Consider the following 23,733-nt stretch of genomic DNA (forward strand, 5'->3'; position numbering starts at 1 on the left):
AATTGCATTTTAGCTTCATATTAAGCACTACAAAATCAATTTAAAAAAGAAAAATGAAAAATAAACAGATCAGGCAAATAAAGAAGGATCTTGGAAAAATGACATTACCATTTTTTTACTCATTCGCAGACATGCAGAAAGTATATAAAGCGACTAATATACTTAAAATAGAATAGCTCTGTATTCTAAATATTCACTGACACGATAATTAACTTACAACTTTCTTAGAACGCGGCATTATTTTGTTTTAAAAGGGAGAACAACGACGATACCCAGTCACGCTAGTACGCCATTCGACATCCCAAATTGTACTAACGCTTACCAACATTGATTTCTGGTGACAAAAGAATATCCAGACACTAAAAATTTAGGGACTTTTTATTAAATTTAGTTACAAGCTTAACCACGAGATGGCTAAGTGAGAAAAATTAAGGGTGTGTCCAGAATGCCCATTTTTTAAATTTAAATTATTGGAATAGAAATAGCTAGTAATGAATAAAAATGTCGTAATATAGAAATACTACACCTTTCAACATATAAATACTACTAAAATGGGACATTTTTCATTAAATTCTTGTAAATTTTTATGGAATGGTAGTTCAAATGCATAAAATAAATTGAAAGAACATTTTAATATTTTATTGCAATTTTTACACATTATGTACTATTTTTATAAAATAGTTGTGTAAGCTTTAATTAAAATACCATTTATACTGATATGTAAATTAGGTTGCCTACATGCAGGATTTGCTTAATTTCAATTTCTGAATTTCCGATGACGCAGCCGCATTATCGACATTTTTTACCAAAACATCAATATCAATATCATTAAATCCTTTTAAAAAGTATCAAAAATTAACTTAAAATCTATTTTTAGCATATTCTGCAAGTAATTCGCAATGTCCGACGAAAACATTTTTATATTTGTGCCAAATATAATTGGTATGTAGATAACTCTAAATCTTATTCAAATTAAATTATTTTTTTTAGGATATGCAAGAATTATTTTGGCTATAATTTCCTTTTATTTCATGCCAACAAACTATATTATTGCTTGTTCATGTTATGTAATATCAGCCCTATTAGACGCTTTTGATGGACATGCTGCCAGGTAAGACAAGCAATTTTTCATATTTCTAGGATACCTGTATCCTTCTTGAAGTGCAAGTCATATATAATTTGTATAACTAACCAAGGTTTCAAAGAACAAGTGTCATATGTACATATATGAAGTTTTCTCTAATAATGATTACAATAATAAATAATTGAGAAAACAAGGAGAATTTAATAGAAAAGGGAAGAAAATGTTCCCTTATGAGAATTTAAAATTAGGCACATATTTGTAAAAATTGTATCTATTTTCTTCTCTAGTATGAAATGCAAACTGGGGCATCTTAGTTTTAAGAGACTTAATGGATTGGTATTAAGGCAGAATCAATATTCATCATCAACCAAGCAACACCATGTAACCCAATTTCTTTAACTTTACAGGAGAGTAAGAACAAAACAGCTTACTTTTGTTGACAACGAACCCAGCAAACCAGCTATCATTGGTTTTGGTATGAGAACTGATGATGATGACACCATGAGGAAATGGATGCAGATCATTATGAAAAATGGTTTTCAGTTATTCTATTAAAAATCGAACTAGAATCTGTTATTTTTATGGATAATGTTCCACTGCCGACATATAAAACAACCACTAAATGGAAAAAAGCCAAGATTGCAGATTGGCTTACTAAAAAAATGTTAAATTCAATGAACCAATTTTGAAAATCGAATTACTAAACTTAGCACAATGTCATAAAGATAAGTATATTTAATATGTAGTAGATGAAATGGCGCAAGAACAAGGCATAATTGTAGTTCGATTGCTGCCATACTGTTGTGAGTTAAACCTGATAGATAAACTTATGTGGGCTCAAATAATAATGAAGTAGCAAGGAACAATGTTACTTTCAAATTCAATGATGTAAAAAATCTGCTTAATAGTGCCATCAGCAATATGACCTCATAGTCGAGGAAAAAATATATAGAGCATGTAGTGACAAAAGAGCAGAATATGTGGAACCTTGATAACTTCATTGAAATTACCATGGAACCAGTAGTTGTGGATCTAGGATTATGTATAATGTTAGGTTTTATTTGAACATATTTTTTATATTTTGTGGAAATAAATATTCAGTTAAGGTGAGACATTTATTACTAATACTGTTTCCTACCAAGAATTGTTTAAGTAATTCAATTTTACCTGTGCTAAAAGTTACTAGACAACCTTTTTCCAATCCTATGTCATTAAATATCATTTGACAATAGGAATTAAATTTAATCCTTGAATCAGTCATAAGTTTAATTTAAAGGGATAAAGGGGTTTTCCCAAAAAAATATATTTAACAAGGATTAGTTTTCTTTGTCTAAGGCAACTATAAAATAGCAAAATAATTTTTATGACAATCAATTCATTCTAAAATCCTGATTATTTTAATAATAACATTGACAATATGAGTTACATTAAAAATATGAGTCACTTGCTACAATTGTTGTACTGTGGTATAGGCATGCATTTAGTCACCCACAGCAGTTAATTGGGGGATAATTATTAAATAAGGAACAGTCTGACAATAGAGTACTTATATGGCTAAATGAATTGATTCTAGACGAGTGGCTAAAGGCCTTTTAATGCACACTGCATAAAAAGGCTGATCAACTTTATTGCAATGCAAGAACTATAGAATCATTAGTCTAATATCTGCTTAAATAGTCTAGGGTTCCTCCTGGCGAATAGCAATAATTCTCATTGCAATTGGTTTTCTTATTTCAGGGATTCTGAAAATCTTATTAAAATGAAATGAAGTTAAAGGTCACTCATATTCCATTCCTAACATACTCAGTCAAACAGAGCTTAAATCTTACAGATTTTATATCCACCAGATCATAAGATTAACTAAAGTCATTTCCTAGTATCCGAATTCTGTTAATATGAGACAATTTGCCATAGTTAGTGTGATAGTGTTTTATAGAAAACAAAGGCATGTCTCTAAGAAGTCTACTACTACATTCAGTGGTATGGTCAAGTAGTTTATAGAGAAAAACTAGATCACATTTAGTCCTGTAGTCTTCTAAAGAACTGATATTTAGCCTTGACTTTAGTTCCACCAAAGACAGGTTCTTTAAGTTTAATGTATAAACACAAATCCAGAGATATTTTGAATTTTTTCAAGGGTGTAAATATGGTTAAAATAGTACAGTCATCATACTGTAGAAGCATAAGACACAATGCTAGATGAAAGTAAGATCAAATTCTATATGTGGGTACTGAAAGATCTCGAGAGTTTCTTTTGAAAAAACCTAAATTGAGGCATGCTTTATTTAACAAATTGCTGATGTGAGGGATAAATGACAAAGAACTGTCAAATAACAGCCCTAAATCTCTATTTCAGTCACTCTTGACAGAAGGTTTTTATTATGTGATAGAAACTTTTTTAAATTTGCTAAAGGATATAACATAACACTTATCTATATTCAACTGGAGAACATTCTAAAGAGACCAATTGTACAGGGAGGTCAGGTCTTCTTGGATCCTTAGACAATCAGGTAGATTATTACCTTAGAAATATCATTAATAAACAAATTAAAGGGAAGAGGTACCACATGTGAACCTTGTGGGTCTTACTTTATGTACAAGTAACTAAAGTATTTTTATCTATATTTGGGTATCATACGCAGCAACTTCAACTTATTAGTTAAAGATTTTATTATGCAATTTATTTTATTTTATGATATTGACGATTTATGTAATTTCAGTAAATTGAAATTGTTAGTGTTATTTTCTGACTTTTTGTAAGCTTTGTCCATAAAATTGTAGAATTTTCAGTGACAGTAAAGCATAAATCTAACTTTAATTCTTGTTTATATTACTTATTTTAGGTACTTTAATCAGAGCACCAAATTTGGAGCTATGCTTGATCAACTGACAGATCGTTGTGGAACCATGGGATTGGTGGCAGTACTGGCACATTTCTATCCAAAGTACATGTTTCTGTTTATTCTGTCCATGTGCATTGACATCGCCTGCCATTGGATATATTTACATTCGTAAGTTACTGGACATTTTTGTTTTTTTTTGTTAACTAGTGAATGAAATATTTCTTACTTCTATGTATAATTAACATAATGTCTTCAAGTTATTTGCTTATTCAATTTGATTGGTGTCCTTCAAATCTCCTCATAATCTCTTAGTTTCATTCTTTTTACATCTACCAAAATGTATTCGCTGTGTGTAAGTACTTGTAGGGGATACGAAAAACGAACGAGCGCGTGAAGCGGCGAAACCTTGCATATTTATTATTTTAGCACATTTCATAAGTACTTACTATCATTGAAGAAAATGGTATTTTGCAAATATTGAATTATAAATTGTAAAAAAACAACAAGAAATAGTCAATTCAAGTTCCAAGTTTGGTTTCCAAATTATAACCAAAAATTAATGCAAAGGGAAAAGTGGATTTCTAATATAAATTACAATAATTATTGTATTAAATAAATAAGCTTAGGTCATTTTATTTGCACTTTACTAAAAACTTCGGTGACCTATGACACTAGGTTTCTGTCTTCCGAAATGTTTACCTTTTAATAACCTCTATATTTAATGTTCAAATGATGAAATCTAAACGTGAAAAATATATTTATCCATTTTTACAATTAAAAATCCATTAAAAAATTTTACGAAGTTAAATATTGATATAAATATCAATAATTATTGTATTAAATAAACAAGTTTAGGTCGTCTCATTTTGCAGTTTACATACGAGTAATATATTAAAAGTGCTAATAATTTTGCTGATCTATGACACTAGGTGTCACTCTTCCAAACTTGCACATAGCGAATACAAGTATCGCTGGTGCACCAAACCAACAAAAAATAATAATCTAATAAATAAATGTAACCAATGTATACATAAGTTATTATAAAAACGAGTAAAAATATTAAGCGATTGAAATGAATTTTAAAAAAATATATCAAAATGTTAGAAGAAACAACTCTTTTAAATTATTTCAACAATTATATTATTTGGGAATGGGAAGGCGATTTAGTAGGATTTAATTATTTATCTCATTCCTGTGACATACTTGAATAGATAAATAAGCAAAGAATATTTAAAATTGCTGATTTATAATTATTTAATATTAACAATCTAACTATTTATATCTTTTTAGGTCGATTTTGCAGGGTAAAACAAGCCACAAGTTTGTTGACATGTCAGAAAATCCAATAATGAGACTCTATTACACCAATAAAAATGTGCTGTTCGTAATGTGTGCCGGTAATGAAGCATTTTATGCTGCTTTATATCTTCTTCACTTTTCTGAAGGCCCTATTAGTAAGTACATTGTTGATTTTAAACTTTTTTTTATATTTTATAGCAATAAAAAAGCTTACTGTGTAATATTATTTCTAACTTACTGTGAATTTCACGATTTCGAAAAAGCCTTTGATAGAGTACCACATACATTATTATTTCAATGCTTAGACTCAGTTGGTCTGGACACGTATGACATTAGATTGCTTAAAAATCTTTACTACAATCAGACCGCTTGTGTTAAGGTGGACCAAGAGGTTTCAGCTAAAGTTTCTATTAAGCGTGGTGTCAGACAGGGATGTGTTATGTCACCGATGTTGTTTACACCGGTGTTCAGTGTGTTGCCTACACTGAACCAGTTTTTGAAATAGCGTTAAATAATCGCCGCGAAGGTGTTAAGATCGGTGGTGAAATTATTAACAACATCAGATACGCCGATGACACCGCAATAATGGCAGAGAGTCTAGAATATCTTCAAACCCTGTTGAATGCTGTAAACAACGAATGCACTGAAAAGGGCTTAACAATCAACGCAAAAAAAAACAAAATGGATGGTGGTCGGAAAAATTAATATCGAAGACTCAGTACTAAGATTAGATAACAGAATCCTGGAAAGGGTGGAACACTTTAGATATCTGGGTAGCTGGATTGACTGCAGGGTTGAAAGTGACGAGGAAATTTCGACCAGAATAGAACTCGCACGGAAAAACTTTATTAACTGGCATACTGTATTATGCAGTAGACGTCTGTTGTTGACCACACGTCTAAGAGTATTGAAGTGCTACGTCTGGTCCACTTTGTCCTATGGATGTGAAACCTGGACAACAAAAATAAAAAATCTTAACAAATTAGAAGCGTTTAAGTTATGGTGTTACCGTCGCATGCTCAGAATCCCGTGGACAGCACACATATCTAACGAACGCGTGCTAGAGACCGTGCACAAAGAGCGAGAATTGATCAACATCATCAAAATGAGAAAGGTCCAATACTTCGGTCATATAATGAGAGGACCTAAATATCGCTTACTCCGGTTAATCATTCAGGGCAAAATCTAAGGAAAACGTTGGGTCGGAAGAAAACAACTGTCCTGGCTGCGTAACATTAGACAATGGACAGGTCGAACGGTCGAGGAACTGTTTCATCTAGCTGCCGACCGAGAATCATTTCATCAGCTTGTCAATATGACGATAGCCAACGCTTGAATACAAGCACGGCACACAAGAAGTGAATTTATCATCATCAATCTCTTTGGTTTTATCATAATTAGGGAAGTGGGAACGAAAACGATATTATTAAATTGTTTTCCTTCATGGCCATTAAAGTAACTAGCACCTTTGTACGCTAACCACTTGAGTGAGAAATTTAAAGTGACTACAAAACTGACTGCGTTGAAGTAACAGCTAAGAGTGGTCTTCGTCGTCTAGGATGCTAGTAACTTCAGCTAGTTCAAGGTATATATATATATATATATATATATATATATATATATATATATATATTTATATATATATATATATATATATATATATATATATATATATATATATATATATATATATATATATATGTATATTCCCGCGAAACACGCGATTCTTTAGAAACGAAAATACATATCGATTCTATCTGCACATCCAGATGTGAACTGTGCTAGTGCCGCAGTAAAGGTGTTTACGATTAATTAATTCAATTATAATATATTTTGGGAAAATTCAGTGATATCGGTTTTATTATTGATACAGGTTGGTTGTTTTTTAATGTGAATCATATCCAATGTACATCTTTTATTATAGTCTGTCTAAGGAATACTTTTGTTTCAAAGAATGTTTAGCTAAGGCTGTAGTATTTGGTTTATTGTTTTTTATAATGTTTTGTGTGCAATAATTCGTCTATGTCAATACTGATGCGTTTGTCCCATATATGTTGAGTTGCAGACTTTATAATTTACTTCATGTGATAGTACGTCTTTATTCATAATAGGTTTGCATTTTGAACAAATATTTATGAGGTGTTTTTGGTAATTTAGTGCCAAAATTTATTTTATACATCGCAATGATATATAGTTTCATATGTATTAGTAAGACCGTTGTTGTTATTGTCTAGCAATAATTCTAAAAAAATAACTTACATACCAATAACTTAAACAAGATTTTTTGCATCTTCAACTTTCAGGTAATCCTTTCCTATATCCTACTACTTTTCTTATACTTTTTTTTTTACAATTGACAAATAGTTAACCAAACCATAAGCTCTTAAGGATCGCAGAACTAATCTATTTTTATTCATTTTTATTATAAAAATATTAAAATCATTATATTTGCAGTTGCAGGTTTGGGATTATGGAGGATCATCATATTCCTTTCAGCGCCAATATGTTTCATTAAGACAGGTATTTCCCTTCTTCACTGTGTTGTTGCCTCAAAGAATTTGGCTATTATTGATATTAACGAGAGAAAGAATGCTGCCAAAAAAGCATTTTAAAAGAAGTCAATTTTCCCAAGGCTTTGTTTACTTAACAGACTGGAAAACATAGTGTGTCAGTATCCCTAATAGAAGATTTGTGACCAAAGGATAAATAGTTGCTCCATTGTAATGTTATGTTATGTCATACTGTCGTTTTTTGAGGTTAGCTCGTCTTATTTGCTCGTGCATACATTGCAACATTTTAACTAATGGTAAGGTGAAAATGACAGCTATTGGATGAACTTACACATAGCTGTCAAACTAAGTAAATTGCTTAATTTTCCGTCAGGCAATGGGTGCGTTCAGATGACCTCCGCGGCTGCCTTTAAGCACAAAGCGCCTTAGTAGTTGTACCTAGCGGTGTAGATCCAGCATTTAAAATATTAAAGTAAAATTGTGGATTATTTACGACAAAAAAAGTAAATCGCATTGAGATGCCACCAGAAAATAGCTTCAGAACAATTTTAATTGAAAGCTTGAAAAAAATTAAAACTTATTGTAACGAAATAGCCCATCTCTGATACGTCATAATTCTTAGAAGGACAAATCTAGAAAACGTAAGAATCGGTATGTCAATACCGCCCGTATTCGATGGTTCTTTCGACGAGACAATTAGAGGTGGGACAACGCCAGAATATTCTCGAACCTAGTAACTGTAGTATATATACAAGTAACGATGATTAAAGTTTTTAGGATATCTGCAGCATCACCTCGTAAAGCAGCAGTCAAGGAAACAGCTTTTTCTTGTTCTGTCCAATGATTGGCTGTCGCAATAGCTTCAAATTGTCTAAGGTATATGGACCAAGAAGACTTTCCATCAAATGGTGGCAATTTGAATCTCATATTATGTGTCGTTTCGTCTCTAGGTGATTCTTCTTTCACTACCGGATCTAAGGCTATTGTATTAACTGGTGGTAGCACTTTTGTATTAGTTATCATGCTCTCTAACTGTTTGATCTTCTCTTCTACGTTGTTTACATTTTTCTGTATGTTATCGAATGTTTTTGCGACTTCTTCAAATTTCTCATTGTTTTGATTACATACTTCGTCAAATCTTCTAGAAACATTTTCAAGTTCCTCGTCGTTTTGTTTACCTACTTCTTTAATAATTTGAGACGTTTCATCCAATCTTTTGGAAACGTTCTCGAATTTATCATCTTTTTTTTTAGAAGATTCTTCTATCATTTGAGAGACATTTTCAAATTTCTCGTCGAATCTTCTGGAAACATTCTCGAATTTATCATCATTTTTTTAGAAGATTCTTCTATCATTTGAGAGACATTTTTTATTTTCATTAAAACTGCTTCTTCTGCTGACTGGAACTGGAATGTCTCTGGGTCTTCTCCATTCTTGTTAAGCACAGTCTTCAGTCGTTCTTGGAGTATCTTCTTGGACCCACTGCAGTCTTCATCGCGTTCTTCTAGCTGCTCACGCAACTGTTTTACTGAAAGTTCTACTAGCAGCATCTTTGGTTAGGTACACACGTACTTTTTAAATGTTCTTTTATATAAAGATCACTACGCGGATGTTCCCGACGAATAATACTTTTCAAAAGTTCAAAAGTCTTTTTCAAAAATCACTGCTGAATTTATTTCTTTTTACCCCACACCTGACACCACTGTAGCGAGATTAAATAAAACGAGCGGTTCGAATTTATATACATACATTTTTTTATAACTTTACAGTTCGGTAGTATCTTAACATCGTTACATTATTATTGTGTACCACGTATGCCCAAGGAACCGCTGAGTTCATCAGCGGAAATAAAGTACGATTAGTAAATTCGACAGCGGTTTGTCATCGAGGCGCCTGAACGCTACCGCTGAGGTCGTTTGAACGCACCCAAATAAATAAATTCATAAATATCCTAAATAAATTCACATAAAACGTTTAAAATGAATAGTTTTAATAATGGGACAATTTAGTTTGTGAAATGAGCTGCAGAAATTTTGCATAAAAATGACATTTGAATATTACTCGTGTAACAGTTTGATTCGGTGTAATGCAGTAGGTATTATCTACTTTTACTCATCTTAATATTTTTTTATTTTAATTTAGACGTAACGTGATATTATGAGGCATTTCGTTTTTAAAACATTCCTGTTATATATTATAATAATTATTTACTTTGTTAGACAGTGTGTCCAGTGAGAAAGTATACATATTACCAATTATTATTATTAGATATTACCAAAGAGTACGCATATCATTCGAAAAGATGACAATTCGCCCGCACGCAATCCTCTAACCGAGATCGTAAACTTATGAACACTTTTGTTATGAGTTGCAGGAAAATATTCTCAACTTCGTTTCGAATATTATGGTTTAATAATGTCGAATATTTCATGAGAAACTTGTGTTGCTGGATCAACTCATCACAGAAAAAAATCACATGGGGTGAGTTCCGGTGATTTATGGGTTCAAATTATGTCTTCAAACCTTGGTAAAAATCTTAGGAAGAAAAAGTACGCGTACAACATTCAATGGCTCCTTTTTAGTATGAGTATTGGTTCCATCTTGCTGAAACTATGTGCTTTTAATAAATCTGGGATCTCATCTCTCTGGGATGCTACTAGCGCACCAAACAGGCACTTATAAACTATATAACTGTCTTTGACATAACTCCTTTGGATTAGTGGATGTCCATTACCTGCAGTTTTACGCATTGACATAGTCTTTTAAGTGGAAATGCAATAGCAAAAACTTGAAATATCCTTTCAGTTAAAGTTTTTCGAAAATTATAATCATTTTCACTCAATACTTGCATTTCTTAGATTTTACAATAATGGAAATGCATTTTTTCCTAAATATCACGCTGTATACTGTGTGTTAAAATATTCTTAAATCGGCCAAGTACTTCTTAGTTGAATGAATTGGTTAACTCCTTGTAGTGTTGGGCATAATAGTTCATCATAAAGAGCGCTCAGTTTAATTCAAATGTGAGAAGTGAACCAGGTCGCTCTTTTAGTTCACTAGTTCATTAACACATAGTTACAGGAGAGATTCATTGACATATGAACAAAACGTAATATTGTTTTATCGTTTGTGCCAAAGAAGCCTCCGTTCGGCTCGCGGAGATAAGGATACGGCCGAGGGCAGAAGGCCCTGCCTGTCGTAAGAGGCGACTAATGGGTAGGAATTGAGAGGTGGAGAGCCGTCGCTTGAGGTGTCGGGTTTGTAGAAACGCACACAGTCGCTGAGGCGACACGGTCATCGGTCTACATTTCTAGTATCCGAGACGAGACTCTCGTGGGACCACTCTACTCTCATTCCAAGAGAACCTGGCGAGGTTGAACGAACTGGGCCCGTACATACCTCTCTTGGCCTTGTGTCAAGCGTGGTGTGGGTGCCCCGGCGCCCACACCACGTCAGGACCCGTCAGGAGATTCAAGAGTGGTAGAGGAGAGATCCTCGGCGGTGACCTGTCTACGTGCGAGGTGGAAATTCCTCTGCCTGCTTCGCCTATTCGCCCGTGGGTGGGATAACGGGTAGGTGCGGTAATCGCAACACAGGTACTACGGGGAAGGTGAAGTCCCACGAAACGTTTCTGGTATACGTGGCGTGGCACCTTCATTTTGGTGTCAGACTCATAGGGGCAGTGGATTCGTTAACGGTCGTATAGCCGAAAGGCCAGGTAGACCAGGGTGCTGCCAGTTCTTTAATTGGAGGGCACAAACGCTTTGCAATGTACCGAAGAAGTTTATTTTTGATAATGCCGATTTTAATTTAAATTAACTTTAAAAGTATTCTATTACAAAATTTATTCTTTTTATTCTAAAGCTCAACATAAAATATATAATTTCGCTGCGTAGATTCACCACTCACCCGCTCACCGTTCAACAGTCATCGAAGCTGATATATGTAGTTCATAGTTCTTTAGTTAAATCAATCTCTCTTCCCACCTGCTCCAGCTCCACCGCTCACGTTTGTCGTTCGTCGCGTATCGACTCGAAGATTCAAACTGTTTTACAAACACGGAACTTTATTAGACAATTTTTATTAAATTACGCCGTGTCGACGGAATACGGCGATGATATCTGCCTGTTAGGATAAAGGTTCCTAGATGTGGCTGATCAATTGGAAACACTTTCCACTGAAGCCAACAAAATAGGTTTGAAAATAAATATTAGTAAAACCAAATCCATGGGAGTAAATGCAAGAAACAACCAACCTATTTGCTATCAAGAACATGCAGATTGAAAATGTGGAAAACGTATCTTGGAAGTGTCATAACAGAAAGCGAAGGTACAGAGGACTATATGAGGATACAAAAAGCTCAACAAGCATTCAGCATGCTCAACCCTGTTTGGAGATCTGGGGAGTATACTACAAGGACAAAGATCCGCATATTCCAGTCAAATGTCATGTCTGTTCTGCTCTACGGATGTGAAACCTGGAAAGTGACAAAAACCCTTACAGATAAACTGCAGGTCTTTATTAATAAATGTCTACGACGAATTGTTCGTATTTTCTGGCCAAACATCATCAGAAATGAAGATCTACTATACCTGGCCGAACAAAAAAGGGTAGAACATCAAATAAAGTCCAGAAAGTGGGGTTGGAGTGGTCACACACTCAGGAAAAATAATTCCAGTATTGCAAAATTGCCCTAGAGTGGAATCCCCAAGGAAGAAGAAAAAGAGTCGCCCAGTACAAACTTGGAGAAGATCCATCATGGACGAGATAAGAGGTCAAAGAAAGTCTTGGAATGAGGTGAAGGCCTTAGCGCAAAATAGAACTCGATGGCGAGTTTTCGCTGAAGCTCTATGCTTCACTTAGGAGTTCCAGAACCTTATATATATTTATTAAATTTACACTCGTGGCATCTCTTGGACAGCGAATATTATTATTATTATTAGCTCGACAATATGACCCATCTAGCATAATTCAATCTTTTTAAATGTGATATCAGATTCTTCAAGGGGCTTTCCACAAAAAAAATTTAGAACCATATTCAAATTTGAAGCTTTTTCATTGGGCACACTGTATTAATGTCGGAAATAACAATATTTTTGGAAATATAGCTTTTTTATCGCAGACTACGGACGGAATACATTGATTGATGCAATGGATCGCGCAGGGGCGTGAAAAAATAAAAAGAAAGTAACGACAGATCGCGCGACTACACACTATGTGGAGTAGCAAACGCAGTCCCATGCGTGTTTCTTAGTAAAATAAACCATTGCTTCGTGCGTAGACGATAAGAAAGTTATGCTTCTCTTCCTCGGTCACTCCCGGAGTGCCACATGTTTATTTAGCGAATTATTTTAATGGTTGTGTTAAACTATTTATATATAATATAATTATGCCATTTTATATTTACTCTAGAATACTTTCTACAATGCTTTAAAGGTCCACAACATACTATCAGCCAGCCGCCTGATTTTTTGATGAACTTTACCTTCACACTTAAAATTGGTAAAAATTCAAACTTTGCTAGATATAAAAGGTGCTATTAAAAATATGTAAAAGAAAATCTCAATTGTAGATTGATTTATATAGGTTATAACATTAAAATTTAATTTTTTTAATTAACTTTATTCCGAATTTAATTAACATATTAAACATATTCTGTTTTATTGTTATATTACTGTTTATATATTTTTAATAACTTCACTTTTTATTTTAAATTACCTCATACACATACAACTCCGACCTTTCATAGCTAAAATATTCTCTGAAATTTATGAGTACGTTAATCTGACTGGTATCATTTGTTTCTTTATGTAAGAATGTTATACTTAAGCGAGACCATACTTAGCGCTGAGTGATAGTGTGAATGGACCCTAAAGATATAGAATAGAGGTGAGAAATTTTGTCAACTGTAGAAAAAGACGCTCGAATTTATACACCCATAAATGTTTGGTTCTAATAAAAAAGGAAATTATAAAAACTTTTTTTTTGTAGAAACTATATTTATAAAAATATCCAAAAGGATTATTAAAATGTATCAAAACGGTTTCGTTTATCAGACCATAATCAGTGAGTTCTAAAAAGCGATAGTTTTACTTTAATTAATGAAAAAGGCTAAATATTTTGACTGTTAATAAAAAAACATATTAAGTCTTAAATTAAAATTGATAACAATATCGATGGTGATACATTTAACAACAAAATAGTGTAAAAGATTCCTCCGAATTGGCGTCATCTTTGTGTTAAATTTGTCGTTATCTACAATATTCGGTATCGATATCCAAACAATTAATAAACTGTCAATAGTTTACAGACTATCTTATTATTTTTTATTATTATTATATTAACTCCAGTATGACAGCCAAATTGAAATTTTATTAATCTCAGTATTTACCAAATATTAAGTTTAAAAAGTGATCTTAATTTATTTCTATTAGGATATTGTTGTGTATTAGTGTATATTGTTGATATGTGATATTGTTCCTAAAATTTACCTAATATGTGTTAAAATAAAGATATATTGAAAACATTAAATAATGTTAGAATTTATATCTTATAATAAACAGTCCTTATTGTGCATTTATGTAATAATTTACTACATATGTATATTTATGTCAGCAATAAATAGGTACTTAACAGTTTGTGTTATTTATTAAAACCCGATACTTGGAAGTATTTTTTTTATAACTAATTTTCTATGTAAATCTGGATGTCTCGTATAAAATTCGTACGGTCCTTTTAAAAGTTCAAAGCTAGAGACTTTACTTCTTAAACCTCGGCTGTGTGCATTGTTTGGTTTAACGCTTACCAAAATCATGCACAAGTCAAGGCACTATATTTGGAAATGTACCATACTTTTAGGTACTCAAAAGTTGGTTTCACCATTTTTCACACATTTATTTTTGAAATTCGAACTGCCTTTACACACTCTAATATAAAAACTGAGATATTCACATGTTTAGCCACATGTTTAGATTTTTTTAATCAGCAAGTCACCCTTAATCGAAATAATTCAAATTTCAAACAAAATACACACTTTTAATTTTCTCGAAATTTTCAGCAAATACATACATCCAAGTGGAAATTTTTCTCACGAACAGTTAGATGTAGGAAAATTCTGAGTATGGCAGAAGAATGAGGGGACAATTTTATGTAGGAAATGTCCATTTGTTTGAATGTCGGACCAAAATGAACGCTAATATTGCCAAGTAACGAAATTTGATAAAAATGCAATGGTCTACAGTTTTTTCGATTTTCCGGCAAAACAATTCATAATTTCTGGCCACGTGTTTAGATTTTTTTAACTAGCAAGTCACCCTTAATCGAAATAATTCAAATTTCAAACAAAATACGCACTTTTAATTTTCTCGAAATTTTCAGCGAATACATACATCCAAGTGGAAATTTTTCTCACGAACCGTTAGATGTAGGAAAATTCTGAATATGGCAGAAGAACGACAAGCCAATTTTATGTAGGAAATGTCCATTCGCTTGACTCTCGGACCAAAATTGACGCCAATATAGCCAATTAACGAAATTTGATAAAAATCCAATGGTCCACAGTTTTTTCGATTTTCCGGCAAAACGGTGCATAATTTCTGTCTACGTGTATAGATTTTTTAATCACCAAGTCACCCTTAATCGAAGTAATTCAAATTTCAAACAAAATACACACTTTTAATTTTCTCGAAATTTTCAGCGAATACATACATCCAAGTGGAAATTTTTCTCACGAACAGTTAGATGTAGAAAAATTCTGAGTTTGGCAGAAGAACAAGCGGCCAATTTTATGTAGGAAATGTCCATTCTCTTTACTCTCAGAATAAAATTGACGCCAATATAGCCGATTAACCAAATTTGATAAAAATCCAAGGGTACCCCCTTGGAAAAATTTTTCCAAATTTTACAAAAAAAAAAAAATTTGTTTAATGTTTTGATACATGCACTTGGTCCAGCTTGTTCCAAAAATTTGCTTTTTTCTGATCCCTGAACCCCAGTTTGACGGAAAAGAGGAAAAATCGAATAAAGAAATCCACAGTTTTTTCGATTTTCCAGCAAAACGGTGCATAATTTTTAGCCACATGTTTAGATTTTTTTAATCAGCAAGTCACCCTTTATCGAAATAATTCAAACTTCAAACAAAATACACACTTTTAATTTTCTCGAAATTTTCAGCGAATACATACATCCAAGTGGAAATTTTTCTCACGAACAGTTAGATGTAGAAAAATTCTGAGTTTGGCAGAAGAACAAGCGGCCAATTTTATGTAGGAAATGTCCATTCTCTTTACTCTCGGAATAAAATTGACGCCAATATAGCCGATTAACCAAATTTGATAAAAATCCAAGGGTACCCCCTTGGAAAATTTTTTCCAAATTTTACAAAAAAAAAATTTTGTTTAATGTTTTGATACATGCACTTGGTCCAGCTTGTTCCAAAAATTTGCTTTTTTCTGATCCCTGAACCCCAGTTCGCCGGAAAAGAGGAAAAATCGAATAAAGAAATCCACAGTTTTTTCGATTTTCCAGCAAAACAGTGCATAATTTTTAGCCACATGTTTAGATTTTTTTAATCAGCAAGTCACCCTTAATCGAAATAATTCAAATTTCAAACAAAATACACACTTTTAATTTTCTCGAAATTTTCAGCGAATACATACATCCAAGTGGAAATTTTTCTCACGAACCGTTAGATCTAGGAAAATTCTGAATATGGCAGAAGAACGACAGGCCAATTTTTTGTCTATTCGCTTGACTCTCGGAATAAAATTGACGCCAATATAGCCGATTAACCAAATTTGATAAAAATCCAAGGGCACCCCCTTGGAAAAATTTTTCCAAATTTTACAAAAAAAAAATTTTGTTTAATGTTTTGATACATGCACTTGGTCCAACTTGTTCCAAAAATTTGCTTTTTTCTGATCCCTGAACCCAGTTTGACGGAAAAGAGGAAAAATCGAATAAAGAATTCCACAGTTTTTTCGATTCTCCAGCAAAACGGTGCATAATTTTTAGCCACATGTTTAGATTTTTTTAATTAGCAAGTCACCCTTTATCGAAGTAATTCAAATTTCAAACAAAATACACACTTTTAATTTTCTCGAAATTTTCAGCGAATACATACATCCAAGTGGAAATTTTTCTCACGAACAGTTAGATGTAGAAAAATTCTGAGTTTGGCAGAAGAACAAGCGGCCAATTTTATGTAGGAAATGTCCATTCGCTTTACTCTCGGAATAAAATTGACGCCAATATAGCCGATTAACCAAATTTGATAAAAATCCAAGGGTACCCCCTAGGAAAAATTTTTCCAAATTTTACAAAAAAAAATTTTTGTTTAATGTTTTGATACATGCACTTGGTCCAGCTTGTTCAAAAATTTGCTTTTTCTGATCCCTGAACCCCAGTTCGCCGGAAAGAGGAAAAATCGAATAAAGAAATCCACAGTTTTTTCGATTTTCCAGCAAAACGGTGCATAATTTTTAGCCACATGTTTAGATTTTTTTAATCAGCAAGTCACCCTTTATCGAAGTAATTCAAATTTCAAACAAAATACACACTTTTAATTTTCTCCAAATTTTCAGCGAATACATACATCCAAGTGGAAATTTTTCTCACGAACAGTTAGATGTAGAAAAAATTCTGAGTTTTGCAGAAGAACGAGCGGCCAATTTTATGTAGGAAATGTCCATTTCGCTTTACTCTCGGAATAAAATTGACGCCAATATAGCCGATTAACCAAATTTGATAAAAATCCAAGGGTACCCCCTTGGAAAAATTTTTCCAAATTTTACAAAAAAAAAAAAATTTGTTTAATGTTTTGATACATGCACTTGGTCCAGTATTGTTCCAAAAATTTGCTTTTTTCTGATCCCTGAACCCCAGTTTGACGGAAAAGAGGAAAAATCGAATAAAGAAATCCACAGTTTTTTCGATTTTCCAGCAAAACGGTGCTTAATTTTTAGCCACATGTTTAGATTTTTTTAATCAGCAAGTCACCCTTTATCGAAATAATTCAAACTTCAAACAAAATACACACTTTTAATTTTCTCGAAATTTTCAGCGAATACATACATCCAAGTGGAAATTTTTCTCACGAACAGTTAGATGTAGAAAAATTCTGAGTTTGGCAGAAGAACAAGCGGCCAATTTTATGTAGGAAATGTCCATTCGCTTTACTCTCGGAATAAAATTGACGCCAATATAGCCGATTAACCAAATTTGATAAAATCCAAGGGTACCCCCTTGGAAAAATTTTTCCAAATTTTACAAAAAAAAATTTTGTTTAATGTTTTGATACATGCACTTGGTCCAGCTTGTTCCAAAAATTTGCTTTTTTCTGATCCTGAACCCCAGTTTGACGGAAAAGAGGAAAAATCGAATAAAGAAATCCACAGTTTTTTCGATTTTCCAGCAAAACGGTGCATAATTTTTAGCCACATGTGTAGATTTTTTAATCAGCAAGTCACCCTTTATCGAAGTAATTCAAATTTCAAACAAAATACACACTTTTAATTTTCTCGAAATTTTCAGCGAATACATACATCCAAGTGGAAATTTTTCTCACGAACAGTTAGATGTAGAAAAATTCTGAGTTTGGCAGAAGAACAAGCGGCCAATTTTATGTAGGAAATGTCCATTCGCTTTACTCTCGGAATAAAATTGACGCCAATATAGCCGATTAACCAAATTTGATAAAAATCCAAGGGTACCCCCTTGGAAAAATTTTTCCAAATTTTACAAAAAAAAAAAATTTTGTTTAATGTTTTGATACATGCACTTGGTCCAGCTTGTTCAAAAATTTGCTTTTTTCTGATCCCTGAACCCCAGTTTGACGGAAAAGAGGAAAAATCGAATAAAGAAATCCACAGTTTTTTCGATTTTCCAGCAAAACGGTGCATAATTTTTAGCCACATGTTTAGATTTTTTAATCAGCAAGTCACCCTTTATCGAAATAATTCAAACTTCAAACAAAATACACACTTTTAATTTTCTCGAAATTTTCAGCGAATACATACATCCAAGTGGAAATTTTTCTCACGAACAGTTAGATGTAGAAAAATTCTGAGTTTGACAGAAGAACAAGCGGCCAATTTTATGTAGGAAATGTCCATTCGCTTTACTCTCGGAATAAAATTGACGCCAATATAGCCGATTAACCAAATTTGATAAAAATCCAAGGGTACCACCTTGGAATAAATTTTCCAAATTTTACAAAAAAAAAATTTTCTTTAATGTTTTGATACATGCACTTGGTCCAGCTTGTTCCAAAAATTTGCTTTTTTCTGATCCCTGAACCCCAGTTTGACGGAAAATAGGAAAAATCGAATAAGAAATCCACAGTTTTTTCGATTTTCAGCAAAACGGTGCATAATTTTTAGCCACATGTTTAGATTTTTTTAATCAGCAAGTCACCCTTTATCGAAATAATTCAAATTTCAAACAAAATACACACTTTTAATTTTCTCGAAATTTTCAGCGAATACATACATCCAAGTGGAAATTTTTCTCACGAACAGTTAGATGTAGAAAAATTCTGAGTTTGGCAGAAGAACAAGCGGCCAATTTTATGTAGGAAATGTCCATTCGCTTTACTCTCGGAATAAATTGACGCCAATATAGCCGATTAACCAAATTTGATAAAAATCCAAGGGTACCCCCTTGGAAAAAATTTTGGAAATTTAAAAAAAAAAAATTTTGTTTAATGTTTTGATACATGCACTTGGTCCAGCTTGTTCCAAAAATTTGCTTTTTTCTGATCCCTGAACCCCAGTTTGACGGAAAAGAGGAAAAATCGAATAAAGAATTCCACAGTTTTTTCGATTTTCCAGCAAAACGGTGCATAATTTTTAGCCACATGTTTAGATTTTTTTAATCAGCAAGTCATCCTACATCCAAGTGGAAATTTTCTCACGAACAGTTAGATGTAGAAAAATTCTGAGTTTGCAGAAGAACAAGCGGCCAATTTATGTAGGAAATGTCCATTCGCTTTACTCTCGGAATAAAATTGACGCCAATATAGCCGATTAACCAAATTTGATAAAAATCCAAGGGTACCCCTTGGAAAATTTTTTCCAAATTTTACAAAAAAAAATTTTGTTTATGTTTTGATACATGCACTTGGTCCAGCTTGTTCCAAAAATTTGCTTTTTCTGATCCCTGAACCCCAGTTTGACGAAAAAGAGGAAAAATCGAATAAAGAAATCCACAGTTTTTTCGATTTTCCAGCAAAACGGTGCATAATTTTAGCCACATGTTTAGATTTTTTAATCAGCAAGTCACCCTTTATCGAAATAATTCAAACTTCAAACAAAATACACACTTTTAATTTTCTCCAAATTTTCAGCGAATACATACATCCAAGTGGAAATTTTTCTCACGAACAGTTAGATGTAGAAAAATTCTGAGTTTTGCAGAAGAACGAGCGGCCAATTTTATGTAGGAAATGTCCATTCGCTTTACTCTCGGAATAAAATTGACGCCAATATAGCCGATTAACCAAATTTGATAAAAATCCAAGGGTACCCCCTTGGAAAAATTTTTCCAAATTTTACAAAAAAAAAAAATTTGTTTAATGTTTTGATACATGCACTTGGTCCAGCTTGTTCCAAAAATTTGCTTTTTTCTGATCCCTGAACCCCAGTTTGACGGAAAAGAGGAAAAATCGAATAAAGAAATCCACAGTTTTTTCGATTTTCCAGCAAAACGGTGCATAATTTTTAGCCACATGTTTAGATTTTTTTAATCAGCAAGTCACCCTTTATCGAATAATTCAAACTTCAAACAAAATACACACTTTTAATTTTCTCGAAATTTTCAGCGAATACATACATCCAAGTGGAAATTTTTCTCACGAACAGTTAGATGTAGAAAAATTCTGAGTTTGGCAGAAGAACAAGCGGCCAATTTTATGTAGGAAATGTCCATTCGCTTTACTCTCGGAATAAAATTGACGCCAATATAGCCGATTAACCAAATTTGATAAAAATCCAAGGGTACCCCCTTGGAAAATTTTTTCCAAATTTTACAAAAAAAAAATTTTGTTTAATGTTTTGATACATGCACTTGGTCCAGCTTGTTCCAAAAATTTGCTTTTTTCTGATCCCTGAACCCCAGTTTGACGAAAAAGAGGAAAAATCGAATAAAGAAATCCACAGTTTTTTCGATTTTCCAGCAAAACGGTGCATAATTTTAGCCACATGTTTAGATTTTTTTAATCAGCAAGTCACCCTTTATCGAAATAATTCAAATTTCAAACAAAATACACACTTTTAATTTTCTCGAAATTTTCAGCGAATACATACATCCAAGTGGAAAATTTTCTCACGAACAGTTAGATGTAGAAAAATTCTGAGTTTGGCAGAAGAACAAGCGGCCAATTTTATGTAGGAAATGTCCATTCGCTTTACTCTCGGAATAAAATTGACGCCAATATAGCCGATTAACCAAATTTGATAAAAATCTAAGGGTACCCCCTTGGAAAAAATTTTCCAAATTTTACAAAAAAAAAATTTTGTTTAATGTTTTGATACATGCACTTGGTCCAGCTTGTTCCAAAAATTTTCTTTTTTCTGATCCCTGAACCCCAGTTTGACGGAAAAGAGGAAAAATCGAATAAAGAAATCCACAGCTTTTTCGATTTTCCAGCAAAACGGTGCATAATTTTTAGCCACATGTTAGATTTTTTTAATCAGCAAGTCACCCTTTATCGAAATAATTCAAACTTCAAACAAAATACACACTTTTAATTTTCTCCAAATTTTCAGCGAATACATACATCCAAGTGGAAATTTTTCTCACGAACAGTTAGATGTAGAAAAATTCTGAGTTTTGCAGAAGAACGAGCGGCCAATTTTATGTAGGAAATGTCCATTCGCTTACTCTCGGAATAAAATTGACGCCAATATAGCCGATTAACCAAATTTGATAAAAATCCAAGGGTACCCCTTGGAAAAATTTTTCCAAATTTTACAAAAAAAAAAAATTTGTTTAATGTTTTGACACATGCACTTGGTCCAGCTTGTTCCAAAAATTTGCTTTTTTCTGATCCCTGAACCCCAGTTTGACGGAAAAGAGGAAAAATCGAATAAAGAAATGCCACAGTTTTTTCGATTTTCCAGCAAAACGGTGCATAATTTTTAGCCACATGTTTAGATTTTTTTAATCAGCAAGTCACCCTTTATCGAAATAATTCAAACTTCAAACAAATACACACTTTTAATTTCTCGAAATTTTCAGCGAATACATACATCCAAGTGGAAATTTTTCTCACGAACAGTTAGATGTAGAAAAATTCTGAGTTTGGCAGAAGAACAAGCGGCCAATTTTATGTAGGAAATGTCCATTCGCTTTACTCTCGGAATAAAATTGACGCCATATAGCCGATTAACCAAATTTGATAAAAATCCAAGGGTACCCCCTTGGAAATAATTTTCAAATTTTACAAAAAAAAAAATTTTGTTTAATGTTTTGATACATGCACTTGGTCCAGCTTGTTCCAAAAATTTGCTTTTTTCTGATCCCTGAACCCAGTTTGACGGAAAATAGGAAAAATCGAATAAAGAAATCCACAGTTTTTTCGATTTTCCAGCAAAACGGTGCATAATTTTTAGCCACATGTTTAGATTTTTTTAATCAGCAAGTCACCCTTTATCGAAATAATTCAAATTTCAAACAAAATACACACTTTTAATTTTCTCGAAATTTTCAGCGAATACATACATCCGAGTGGAAATTTTTCTCACGAACAGTTAGATGTAGAAAAATTCGAGTTTGGCAGAAGAACAAGCGGCCAATTTTATGTAGGAAATGTCCATTCGCTTTACTCTCGGAATAAAATTGACGCCAATATAGCCGATTAACCAAATTTGATAAAAATCCAAGGGTACCCCCTTGGAAATAATTTTCCAAATTTTACAAAAAAAAAAATTTTGTTTAATGTTTTGATACATGCACTTGGTCCAGCTTGTTCCAAAATTTGCTTTTTTCTGATCCCTGAACCCCAGTTTGACGGAAAATAGGAAAAATCGAATAAAGAAATCCACAGTTTTTTCGATTTTCCAGCAAAACGGTGCATAATTTTTAGCCACATGTTTAGATTTTTTAATCAGCAAGTCACCCTTTATCGAAATAATTCAAATTTCAAACAAAATACACACTTTTAATTTTCTCGAAATTTTCAGCGAATACATACATCCGAGTGGAAATTTTTCTCACGAACAGTTAGATGTAGAAAAATTCTGAGTTGGCAGAAGAACAAGCGGCCAATTTTATGTAGGAAATGTCCATTCGCTTTACTCTCGGAATAAAATTGACGCCAATATAGCCGATTAACCAAATTTGATAAAAATCAAGGGTACCCCCTTGGAAAATTTTCCAAATTTTACAAAAAAAAAAAATTTGTTTAATGTTTTGATACATGCACTTGGTCCAGCTTGTTCCAAAAATTTGCTTTTTTCTGATCCCTGAACCCAGTTTGACGAAAAGAGGAAAAATCGAATAAAGAATTCCACAGTTTTTTCGATTTTCCAGCAAAACGGTGCATAATTTTTAGCCACATGTTTAGATTTTTTTAATCAGCAAGTCACCCTTTATCGAAATTATTCAAACTTCAAACAAAATACACACTTTTAATTTTCTCGAAATTTTCAGCGAATACATACATCCGAGTGGAAATTTTTCTCACGAACAGTTAGATGTAGAAAAATCTGAGTTTGGCAGAAGAACAAGCGGCCAATTTATGTAGGAAATGTCCATTCGCTTTACTCTCGGAATAAAATTGACGCCAATATAGCCGATTAACCAAATTTGATAAAAATCCAAGGTACCCCCTTGGAAAAATTTTTCCAAATTTTACAAAAAAAAAATTTGTTTAATGTTTGATACATGCACTTGGTCCAGCTTGTTCCAAAAATTTGCTTTTTTCTGATCCCTGAACCCCAGTTTGACGGAAAAGAGGAAAAATCGAATAAAGAATTCCACAGTTTTTTCGATTTTCCAG

At 32.8% G+C, this 23,733-nt stretch overlaps 2 protein-coding genes across 7 annotated transcripts in view; one reads left to right on the forward strand and one right to left on the reverse strand.

The window, feature by feature from the left end:
* LOC140436560 (protein strawberry notch-like) overlaps window positions 1-338 on the reverse strand; it is a 60,198-nt gene extending 59,860 nt beyond the window's left edge. For 3 of the 6 annotated variants that reach the window (XM_072525484.1, XM_072525481.1, XM_072525479.1), the window contains exon 1: window positions 218-338. In XM_072525484.1, the coding sequence (XP_072381585.1) occupies window positions 218-238 (21 nt within the window). In that variant the 5' untranslated portion in view covers window positions 239-338. Of the gene's footprint in view, window positions 1-108 lie in introns of all 6 variants that reach the window. The other 3 variants (XM_072525480.1, XM_072525482.1, XM_072525483.1) reach the window with 2 other exon arrangements.
* Window positions 339-779: 441 nt separating this feature from the next.
* Pis (phosphatidylinositol synthase) lies at window positions 780-8,191 on the forward strand. The gene is made up of 5 exons (XM_072525485.1): window positions 780-942; window positions 991-1,111; window positions 3,928-4,095; window positions 5,218-5,381; window positions 7,681-8,191. Exons 1-5 carry the CDS (start codon window positions 900-902, stop codon window positions 7,836-7,838), a joined length of 654 nt encoding a protein of 217 aa, XP_072381586.1. The 5' UTR covers window positions 780-899; the 3' UTR covers window positions 7,839-8,191.
* Window positions 8,192-23,733: the final 15,542 nt, after the last annotated feature.

Source organism: Diabrotica undecimpunctata, chromosome 3 (assembly GCF_040954645.1).
Source record: "Diabrotica undecimpunctata isolate CICGRU chromosome 3, icDiaUnde3, whole genome shotgun sequence".
NCBI lineage: Eukaryota > Metazoa > Arthropoda > Insecta > Coleoptera > Chrysomelidae > Diabrotica > Diabrotica undecimpunctata.

Excerpts from the sequence above, each read along its gene's own strand:
- Pis (XM_072525485.1), top strand. The coding sequence starts at position 900 with ATGTCCGACGAAAACATTTTTATATTTGTGCCAAATATAATTG. Across the intron at positions 943-990 it reads ATTTGTGCCAAATATAATTG|GATATGCAAGAATTATTTTG; the intron begins GTATGTAGATAA and ends TATTTTTTTTAG. Across the intron at positions 5,382-7,680 it reads CTTTTCTGAAGGCCCTATTA|TTGCAGGTTTGGGATTATGG; the intron begins GTAAGTACATTG and ends TTATATTTGCAG.